Source organism: Miscanthus floridulus, chromosome 5 (assembly GCF_019320115.1).
Source record: "Miscanthus floridulus cultivar M001 chromosome 5, ASM1932011v1, whole genome shotgun sequence".
Classification (NCBI taxonomy): domain Eukaryota; kingdom Viridiplantae; phylum Streptophyta; class Magnoliopsida; order Poales; family Poaceae; genus Miscanthus; species Miscanthus floridulus.
Window position 1 is genome coordinate 17,629,487 of NC_089584.1, and position 12,117 is coordinate 17,641,603.

The window sequence follows — 12,117 nt, forward strand, 5'->3', positions numbered from 1 at the left end:
TGGGATGCCTTGGGATCGGGAACATGGCATAGGCCTCCCCCATGGCCTCCTTGATGCGCTGCATGACCTTGATGTTGTCGAGTAGCCCCTGGGCGAGCGTCGTCCCGATGAGCTACGCGTCGGGCGTCATCCCATACGGTGGGAGGACACGTGCCATCAGCGGCGCCACCCTCCTCGCGTGATACCCCCTGATGATGTTGGCCCCATGGAGGCCGTGGGTCTTCAGGGACGTGATGGCCTCAAGGAGGTCGCACATCCTCTTCTTCTCCTTAATGGGTGGCCCCCATAGCCATGATGGTGGTACCTCTTCGATTAGGCACCCAAAGAAGATCGGTAAGGGAGCGGTAGGGTCATTCTTCAGATAGAACCAATGCAAGTGCCACCCTTTGTTGGATCTAGAGAGCTGGTAGGGCATGTACTCGGCCACCCGCTGCCCCCAGAGGTGGATGCCTCCACATCCCATCGGCATCAGGGTCTCCCAGCCTCTCTCCTTCTTGATTAAGGAGATGGAGAAGAAATATCTCCATAGCTTGAAGTGGGGCTCAATCCCAAGGTACCCCTCGCACATCATGATGAAGGCCATGATGTACTAGATCCCATTGGTGTTCAAGTGCTGCAGCCAATCTGATAGTGGTGCAGCAGACCCTGAAAGAACAAGTGTGGAGGAACCATGAGTCTGTGCTCGTGGAAGGGCACAAAGGAGACGACATAGCCGTCGGGCAGCGTCGACGCATCCTCATGGTCAGGCACAAGCCACTTCACCACATCGGTCCTCCCATGGAGAAGACCACGCTTGACGAGGCCCTCCATGCGTGCATGGGTAACATTGGTGTGGTACCATGTATCCATTGAGGATGGAGGTGGCTGCGGAGAAGCAAAGGCGGTGGCGGAGAAGTGGAAGCTACATATCTAGGGCTCCAGCGGTGGATTAGCAAGTATGGCAGATCTGAACGGCGACGGTGGAGAAACGGAGAAGGTAAGGCTATGGTTTTGGTGTGCAGAAACATGAAGGGGGAAGCCACTATTTATAGGACGAAGCAGGGTAAGAAGGCGAATCGTCCGCCAAGGTTCACGCGCCCCCTATGCCACATCATGACACCTCCCTCTGAAGATCATGCGCATGCTATCTCTAGCCACGCCCTCGAAGGACATGCCGGATGATGGTTTGTCCGGTCGATGGGCCAATAACCATTGTAGGTAAGGAGGGATATAGAGCTAAAAATGCTCCTATGGCCCATTCAGGACCAGGAGTTCAAAGGCTGGCCCAACCATGGGTTCACAGCCGCTCCAGAGCACCTTTAGAGTGAGGGGTGGAAAGGGATGGGCCCACTAGCGGCCAGTACCTGGGCGCACGAGCATCGTGGGCATCCTAGCCCATGTTTGAGTCTTAGTCGGTTCCCAGTCCATGGCTTTTCCTCGAAGAAAGGCAATGAGCCCTTAGGACCAGCCAAACGTACCCAAGAACTATATGGATTGGCCGCCAAGCATCTGGAGTCGGTCACCAGCTGACCCATGCTGGACCCCCATGAATGGGAAGCTAGGGCCCCACTAGAACTAGCCCATTAATAGCTCACCGAGCACCATGTTTCATCCATTGAGGAAAAATATGGCATGGCTCAGCCCCTTTGTTTTATCAAAAAAACGGTTGAGGGATGATGATCACAAAGACGAGCCAACCCTCGACTGGACCCCTGCTACGTGTGGGAGCTCGAGGGAAGTTGGACTTGTAAGGAGACCGAACACACGGTCGTAGTACGACGGCGGACCGATTGGATCCTAGGAGACCGAAATCAAGAAAAATCTTTCTGACCTCCCGAATCCTATAGTTACATGCCCCAAGAAGACCGATCATGACAAAAGGGAATAGTCATCCTACCAGGACACACCGTGGGCTACAAAAAGAAGGCTAAGGCCCTCAGAGTCCTCCCGTCCAGAAAAGCCTCCAAAGGAGTATTCTACTCCTCCGCAGGCTTGGGGGCTACTGTCGGGTATCGATATTAGGGATACCCAAAGCAAGGAAGTTAGTGCTCACGTTGACTTCCCCGAATGGCTTGAGATATATTAAAAGGTCTCGCCCGAACCTAAGGCCGCGGGCTCCGTCTCGCTCGACCCCTTGGGTGTGGGCTCCGTCTCGCCCGACCCTAAAGACGGGGTTTTTGTCTCGCTCGACCACGAGGATGCGGGCTCCATCTCCTCCTACCTCGAGGTCACGGGCTTCGTCTCGCCCGGCCCCTTGGGTGCGGGCTCCGTCTTGCCGGACCCCAAGGACGCTAGTTCTATCTCACCCGACCCCTTAGGTGCGGACTCTGTCTCGCCTGACCTCGAGGACGTGGGTTTTGTCTCATTTGACGGGGACCCATACCGCCACCAACCACTCTAGGTCCAAGCGTATGGGCCTGGATCAAAACTCTAACGCTAGGGAAGAGGCTGGCACGCCTCAATATAATCCGTGGCCATGATGGGCCATACTTGGGGATTCACATCAAGAACAGTGTCGGATGTGTCGGTGTTGTTCTGCCTAATCCTCGTACGGACACTGACAGGCGCGTCAGTTCACCACGATGTCCGTCGAGACGGAGTGGAACACCATGACCGGCAAATAACGCCTGCGTATGGCGCCTATGACGAACATTGCCACAACATGGAGCTATCCCTGTTGACATCTACAGGATCGGCGGCACCCGCATGAAGGAGAAGAAGGATCCGGCAACCCTGGAAGCTTTCTTCTCTCTCGTTCTTCCCATTTTTCTCCTTTGTAACCCGCGCTTTTTCTTCGCCTATAAAAGGGGAAGCAGGGTGCTCTACGCTGGGGGATCTTAAGACAAGAGCACGACACGAGCACATGGCTGAGCGGCAAGCGAGCTCTCAGCATCCGTTCACTCCTTCTACCAGAGACTTAGGATTATCTCCCTCTCTCGTCTGTTTGTAACCCCTACTGCAAACCAAATGCCGGTAACACGAGCAGCAACGAACTGGACGTAGGGACGTTCCGCCCGAACCAGTATAAACCCTTATGTCCTCCGAGCACACCATCCGAGCCAGACGCGTAAATACAAATTTACTTGTCGGTGGTCCGAAAACACCGACACATATGTTTCACACATGTTGTAAGTGTTTTATCAGGATGTTGCATATGTTTGTAATTGTTTTTCATGTGTTTCAGGCACATCTTTCAAATGTTTCTGCTGTTTCGTACATATGTTGCAATTGTTTCATTTGAATGTTTTAAAAGTAGATCGATGGGTGTTGTGCATGTTGTAATGTGAACCACTTGTCACAGATGCCTGCTGTAGCTGTTGAGGCGCCGTGTATGGAGGGGATCGGCGCAGCAGGCGTGGAGGGGCGTGAGAAGCAGGGAAGCATGGGAGTGGCGCGGGTAGGCCCCGCCTGTGCGTGCAGCAGGCGATGGCCAGGCGTCCGGACACGGAGGGTCCGTCCGAACGTTTGGGCACTAATGCTGCCGTTTATTTTAGATGGAAGGAGTATTTTCTAATGATCAAAGTTTTATTGCTACACATGATATAATTATATAATTTAAAAGAAATTGACAGTCAAAGTATAGTTAATGTTAAAGACTGAACGAATCAAACAGTATCTCATGCTTTGTCTGTCCCAGAATAGAAGTCATTCTCGTTTTCCGAGAAGAAGTAAATTTTTTTTAGCTTTGACCAATTATATATATAAAAAATTAATATTTATAATACATAATTAGTATATTGACTATATTTTTATAATAAATTTATTTAGAGATATAAATGTTACACGTATTTTATATAAACCACCCGTTTCTATTTGCGACGGAGGGAGTATCTTGGTGCGGAGTGAGAGTACATGTACACGACACGGCAACAAGTAAATTCATGCCACTTGATTGACAGTTGACAGTTGACAAAACATGCTGCGAACCAATAGGAACCGGACGTATTTTGTATAAACCACGCGTTTCTATTTGCGACGGAGGGAGTATCTTGGTACGGAGTGAGAGTACATGTACACGACACGGCAATAGAGGGTGTTTGGTTTCCTGGACTAAATTTTAGTGCATGTCATATCGGACGTTCGGATGCTATTTAGGAGAACTAAATATGAGTTAATTATAAAACTAATTACATAAATGGAGACTAATTTACGAGACGAATTTATTAAGCTTAATTAATCCGCCATTAGCACATATTTACTGTAGCACAACATTGTCAAATCATGGACTAATTAGGCTTAAAAAATTCGTCTCGCAAATTAGCCACAATCTGTGTAATTAGTTATTTTTTCGTCTATATTTAATACTTTATGCATGTGTCTAAACATTCGATGGGACAGAGACTAAAATTTCCCAGCAGGAAACAAACACCCCCTAAATTCATGCCACTTGATTGACAGTTGACATTTGACAAAACATGCTGCGAACCAATAGGAACCGGCCGGTATTACCACACTCATTATTTAAACCGTACCAGCACATATCGACAGTATAGCGGCGACGAAGTCTTGGATACCCTTGTCCAACGACCCGCCAGTGGCCAGCGCCGCGCACGCCTCGGCCTTCCATTTCCCGGACCTTGCCCGCGCTGCCACTGCCTCCGGCCCGCCGCCCATGACCTCCTCGACGCAGCGGCGCAGGGCGTCACGCGCCATCGGCTTCGGGAGCCGGACTCCGACGCCGTACACGTCCACCAAGAACTTGGCGTTGGTAGGCTGGTCGGCCCAGGCCGGGTACGTGACGACCGGCACGCCGGACGCGAGCGCCTCCACGGCGGAGTTCCACCCGCAGTGCGTCACGAAGCAGCCGACGGCGCCGTGCGAGAGCACGCGCACCTGCTCGCACCACGCCACCACCTTGCCCCTGCTGTTGCTGCCGGTCGCCGCGGCGAGGCAGTCGTCGCCGCCGTCGGGGAGGAGCTCCCGGTTGTCGTCGCGCACCACCAGCAGGAACGGCCGCCCCGTGGCCGCCAGGCCCTCCGCCAGCTCGCTCATCTCGTCGCGGCTGATCTGCAGGAGGCTCCCGAACGCCACGAACACCACTGACCGCGGCGGCTGCGCGTCAAGCCATGCCACACAGTCGTCGTCGTCGTCGTCTTGGCCACTACCGTGGTTCTCTGTCCCGCTGAAGAGCGGACCGACTGGTATGACAGGCAGATGCGGACGGAGAGCCTCGATGGTCGGGCGCTCGAGCTCGTCGAAGGTGTTGACGAGGACCCACGTCACCGTCCCGCGGAGGCTGCGGATGTCCGCGATGAGCACTTGGCGCCAGAGGAACTCCTCGGGAGCGTGGATCAGGGCGGGCAGATCGCCGGCGGCCAGCGGTGGCAGCCCGGGGACGGCGACCGTCGCGCCTGGTCCGGCTTCGCGCGACGGGAAGTCCGCGAGCGAGTGGAAGTAGTGGTAGAACAGTGAGAGGACGGCGCAGGACTCTGTCCAGAGCATGGCGTGCGGGACGCCCATGCCGCTGGCGACGCGGGTCGCCCACGGGGCGAACGCGTTGGCCACGACGCACGACACCGGCCGGCCGGCTTCGGACTGCCGCCGGATAAGCTCCGCGAGGACCGGCGGCGCGGCTTCATCGATGTGGCGCATCACGCCGCCGGTCGGGTCGTGGTACCGGGGGTCGTACGGGGCCCACAGGTCGCCGCCCTTCAGGTGCTCGAACCGGATCGTGCCGCGCCCGACGTCGACGGTCGCGCCGTCACCGTGCCCAAACTTGAGGCCGGCATGGGGGGCGGTGGTAAACGTGACGAGAAGGCCTCTGGAGGCGAGGTGCCGGCCCAGAACAAGGAGAGGGTTGACATGGCCTTGCAGAGGAGCGGAGACCAGGAGGACGTGGGGCATAGGAGACGACATGGTGAGTTTGCTGCTTGCTGGCTCCTCTGAACCTTGGAGGCTCTGTATATATATCAAGCAATTGTTACTCTGAGTGACTGTTTTGGATCCATTAACACTAAAAATTAGCGGCTAAAATTAGTACTAATAAATCCAAACAGACCTGCTAATAACCTGTTAATTATTAGCTAGAGGGTTGCTAATTATTACATTTGAAAAGAATTTCAACGAGGAACCCGAAACACGGATGAAAGTCAAGCTTTGTGGACCAATGAATACATATAATATACAGCAACTTGCCACCGCTGGCGATCTCTATTAGCCTAAGCATCAACTGGCTCAGTCCACTAGCTCATCAACCGGGGATAACAGCTGCCGCCGCAGCCCCCTTCAGGGTTTCTCTCCTTCCTCTCTACCTAGCCCGCCGGCGGAAAGAATGAGATATGATACATCTTTCATTTATTTATAGTTGTTCTTTTAATCTAGTTTCTTTTGATTTAGTCTAAATAAATCTAGCAGGACAAATTTTGGTCTGTTGTTTAGTACCAGTGATGACTTTGGTGATGTTGCTTCTGCATATGTGGATTTCATCGTCATAAGTCAATTTGTTGCTATTATCTGCAAGGGGAGAGATGCTTTTAGCCACCCCCATGAGGACTGTAACTTTGGGTCATTGATCTTATTGTCGATGGTTGTAGAGAAGAAATCATGCATCCAATATGACGAAACAAGGGTTAGAGGTACTGAATATACAGTCTATAGTGTACCCAATGATTCAACTACCGATATTATTTCATTGCTCCAGATGCGTTTTGGATTGGTTCCGAAATATTTGATCTTGTGACATGTTGAATGTTTTAGGAGTGATGTTAGATTTGATATAAGGACTATGCTTTGATTTCGGTGTTCAACAAAGCATTGTCTGCATTAAGAAAAGTAACTATATAGGGAAGAAAACAATGAAAGAATCTAAATAAAAATATTACACCTTTTTTGTTTTAGAGTTTTTTTTCATATATAATTTGGGGTACTGTGACGAATGATGCACAATTTTTTGAATCCCATACCAACATGTGTAATATCCTCATAACTACGCTTTCTTTCAGTCTTTTTCTAATATAATTTCCTCTCCCTTCACGACAAAAAAATCCATAGAGATAGATCAATAATTTCCTCTCGCTTCATGACAAAAAAAAAAAGGATCTGTCTATTTGGAACTTGGGTGATTTGACCCATTTGAACACTCAAGCAATTTGAAAGGACAAATCACAGAAATGTCACAAAAAGCAAAATTTGAGTGATGCAAGCCTAATGCTCACACGAGTAATCCTACAGCAGAAAACAAACAACCCAAAATAAAAATTCGAGTGAAATGTACCTGAATTTCACTCAGATTACCAAAAGAACACAATCTACCTTAACGCAGTCACCACTACAAACATTGGAAAAACATAATTAAAATAAAAACAAAAGATATAAAACAAAACAAAAAAACAGAAATTTTCTATGAAATGCAAAATCACAAAAATTCTGAGGGAACTGCTTGAAACAAACATACCAAAAACAGAGTTTCATAAAACAAAACCCAGAAATTATCTATGAAAGGCAAAAACACAAAAAATCTAAGAGAACTGCATGAAACAAACATAACAAAAAACACAATTTCAAAAAACAAAAACCAGAAATTTTCTGTGAAAGGCGAAAACACAAATATTTTGAAGAAACTGCCTGACACAAACATACCAAAAAATTTTTTCAAAAATCATAAACCAGAAATTTTCTATGAAAGGCAAATTCAAAAATAACCTGAGAGAACTGCCCCCAATCAAACATAACAAAATACAAATTTTCAATATAGATAGCAAAACCAAAAGAAATATGAGGTCGTTATATTAATCAAACAACTTAGTACTACATAAGTAATGAAGTTTTAGCACTTAGTACTACTTACATAAATAATACATATAAATTACACTTGATGAACAACTGTAAGTGAAGTTGAACTACACTATAACTAGGATACGTATAACCAGGAAACCATTAGTTTAGAGCTAGAGCACTAGCCCAAAATCTGGAATATAACAAAAAAAAACATAGAAGAAAATGCAACTGGATAAACAAAAACCTAACCTAAATTGGAATAATTTTAGGAGTACAGAACACAAAAATAGGATAAATTTAGGAGTACAGAAGTACCTCAAATTCTAAAAAATTGCCACCATCTCAGCCAATGCCTGAAGATCTGTACAACTCAAATATCAACATACCAAACAACAGAATTTCAAAAAACAAAAACCAGAATGTTTCTATGAAAGGAAAAAACACAAAAAAAATCGAGGGAACTACCAGAAGAGATTATACCTGAATTCCTGCTGCAAAAAGTTTTACAATTTTCTGGTACCTGTGGAAAGCTAGAAATGAAAAGAGATTTAGCCGGAAAAAATGGACACCATGGCAGGTGCACCATGATGCAGCGGCAGACATTTCTATTGCTAATTCTAAGATACATGCAGGTGCTGAACAACAGCAACCTCCTCAAGGAATGACATCCCCACATGAGGACACACTCACAAACGATGAAAACACAAGCTTCAACAGACACATCACTGCGAAAAGGGCGAATTCTCTCAACTCTATTATACAAACTGATGCAGGTCATATACAACGCAGAAGAACATGTGCAGGCAATCGACTGCCACACCAACACACACAGGCTCATGCAGGACACATGCAGCCAAACAGGCACAATACGTCAGGTTGGCACCAGCTGCAACAACTAAACTCCACACGCTAGCAACTATCAGACCGACGACAACAAAGGCCAGCAACAGGTATGAATATGCAGGAAACATAGGACAAACAATAATAAAAAAAAAAACCACGCGAACAAATACACTGTACATACAGCAGAGCCATACTCTATCACTCTGTCAGCCTTGTTACAAGGCCCAAAATGTTACATAGATGAATATCCCGCGGCAGCCTCAGGCTTGGGCTCTCCGGGTGGAAGAGATCGCAGCAGCAGGCCCCCGGCCCCGACGACGATAAACGCAGCCTGACAGCATATCCAGACCGCACCATCGCCACCCCCCTCCCCCACTCCATCCCACATAATTTCAAAAATAAAAAACCAGAAATTTTCTATGAAAGGCAAATTCACAAATTACCTGTTGAGAGAACTGTCCCAATCAAACATAACAAAAAACAAATTTCCAATATAGATAGCAAAATCAAAAGAAATATGAGGTCATTATATTAATCAAACAACTTAGTACTACATAAGTAATGAAATTTTAGTACTTAGTACTACTTACATAAATAATACCTATAAATTACACCAGATGAACAACTGTAAGTGAAGTTGGACTACACTATAACTAGGATATCTATAACCAGGAAACCATTATTTAGAGCTAGAGCAGTAGCACAAATTCTGGAATATAACAAACAAACATAGAAGAAAACTGGCAACTAGATTAACAAAAATCTAACCTATATTGAAATAGTTTTTGGAATACAGAACACACAAATGGGATAAATTTAGAAGTAGAGAAGCACCTCAGGTTCTAAAAAAATGTCACCATCTTAGCCAACTGCCTAAAGAGCCCTACAACTCAAATATCAACATACCAAACAACAGAATTAAAAAAACAAAAATCAGAAATTTTCTATGAAATGCAAAATCACAAAAAGTCTGAGGGAACTACCTGAGACAAACATATAAAAAAACAGAATTTCTAAAAACAAATAGTCCAGGGAACACATAAAGGAAATTACTAAATAAAACCAATCCAAACAGCAAAGGACACTATCATAAACAAAAAAACCAGGACAGCAGCTAAGTAGACCAATCCAAAAAAATAGAAAGAAACATCTAACACACAAAAGAAAAAGATATCGATACACATACATTACAGCTTATATAAGGAGAAAGACTACAAAAGGACAATTAAAAACACACTACTACAAAACCAAAACAGAAAAAGATGATTTCTAACTTATCAACAACAAACACTATAGTATGATGATAAACACATATATTACAGAGTAAACCATATAATCAGAAAAATTCATCAATAACAATAATACTGGAAGGAGCAAGCTCAGTTTGGCATGATGGGCGAGCCTAACAAAGCTTAACAAAAAAATTATGAATCAACTGAAATTTAAAAGCAAGCAAAAGCATGATAACACAAAACACAACTAAGCCTAATCCACTCACAAAACACTATAGCATCCAACTATTACAATAATACCATCCAAATCATCACGTTAAGCATTACATACTATATAAATGACAGGAAACCATTTACAAAAAAAACACAAAGAACAATTCATTTCCCTAAGTAAACAGTATCCTCAACAAAATTGCCATACCTAAGAACTATAATCTAAGCAAATGAAAAATTCAACTAAGGCTAACATCTACAGATAAAAAAGATCAGATAATTTCAACCAAAATATATTGACGACTCTATCAAATTCATCACGTTTATCATCAAATTATATAACATCTACTGAACAGGTAAATATCACTAAATAGAAATACAAGATCTAAAACAAACCCTAAAAAACTCAACATGAACAAGGACCAGGAAAAAGGATCTACAACTTGCAAAAGAACACTTGATACAAAAACTCACCACAAAAACTACTCAGCGCCGGAGAAGAAAATGAATCCAACTCAGGCCTGAACTCCGCCTCCGCCTCCACCTCCAGCTCAGCCACGAACAGCTCCGAATCGAACACGGCGTGGACCTAGCGGCTAACCCTCGACCTCGGCCTACGCCTCCACCTCCGCAACAAACAAAAAACATGAAATAATAACAAAAATAGAATTAAAAAATAGCAGATACACTGAAAGAATCTACTAGGAAACACAGAACAAACAATAATAAAAAACCACGCGAATAGATATACTGCACACACAGCAGAGCCATACTCTATCACTCTGCCAGCCTTGTTACTGAAAGAATATCTTGTCAATACAAACTTAATTGAAATAGTATAATAAGCAAACAAATGAAGCCAAGAGCTATCACTGAACAACCGAGCAACCTAGTCCCTACTGCCCAAGTTTTGCTTTGGAATAACTAATATTGAACAAAGAGCCACTGAATAATTGCTAAAATCACAATTATATCATGCTGTTGCCTGCTATTTGAACCCGTCATCGTTATGTAATTTCATTCTCAAATGAGAAAAACAAGTAAACAACCGTTTCACTATTGTGGTAATTCTGCACTTGATTTAAAAAATCTGCTATTACCGAAAGCTATCAAGGAATTCGCAGCCATAATGGTCTAGGACAACTAGAACACACAAGAGGAGGGCAGTATGTGTAAACCCTGGCAGTCAGCAATGTTCTTCATTCGTTGCAGCACACGCTCCAACGCTGGCTTCCAAGTAGTCTCACCAAGATCCAAAGGCAGAACTAGTCGATGCGGGACCTATGGGATACATCGCAAGGAAGAGAGGAGATCTAGTTTGATTAGAATTCCTCCCATGTAATCCTAGTAGTAATACTACCCTGTAATCCTACTATGACTCTATATTGTAAACCGACTAGGACTCTGGCCTCCTGACTATATAAAGGAGGGCATGGCTCCTTAGATGGAGAGGTGGGAGAAGAGAGTTAGAGACAATACTTTACTAATCAATTCAACGCAAAGGCTAACGCCGACTGGACGTAGGGCTATTACTCGATCACGGTCGAGGGCTCGAACCAGGATAAATCGACTGTCACTTGCGTTTACCGTCGAGTTCTGCATATGCTGAAGCCCGAACAAACTGTCCCCGGGTACCCCCGTGGTAGGCTATCGGTGGTGAAACATCGACAGCTAGCACGCTAGGTAGGGGCTTTCAAGGAATTTGCATCCGAGAGCTCGACGGACCTCGACAACATGATCTTCTCGATGGGATCAACCTTCATCTTCGGTTCATGGATCTGCGAGGCGGACGACAACGGCAAGCTTCAAGGCCGTCTCCTCGAAGATTCGGATCACCATGAAGACCTCACTATTTCGACAACTACAGCAGATCAAATCGCCGGGAAACTCGCGCGGCTTGTGATATCTGATCCGACTCAGATTTCACGACCAACCATTTTCCACACTGGTCTGAGTTCTTTTCCGTTAGGACTTCACAACGCGACCATTCAGAGTTGTCTTGAGAATAGTCCGAGTTCTTTTCCGACAGGGCTCCGGAACGCGGCCTCGACCTATCAAGAATACAACTCAAAGTACATTCAGAGTTCCCTCAAGAAGTCGGGTCATGGTACGACTACGTCAAGCTGTCCAAGCC

At 45.8% G+C, this 12,117-nt stretch overlaps 1 protein-coding gene across 1 annotated transcript; it reads right to left on the reverse strand.

Moving 5' to 3' along the window:
- Positions 1 to 4,281: 4,281 nt before the first annotated feature.
- LOC136451665 (gallate 1-beta-glucosyltransferase 84A24-like) lies at positions 4,282 to 5,835 on the reverse strand. The gene has a single exon (XM_066452354.1). The coding sequence runs from the start codon at positions 5,833 to 5,835 to the stop codon at positions 4,441 to 4,443; it is 1,395 nt and encodes a 464-aa protein (XP_066308451.1). The 3' UTR covers positions 4,282 to 4,440.
- Between the last annotated feature and the right edge of the window lie 6,282 nt (positions 5,836 to 12,117).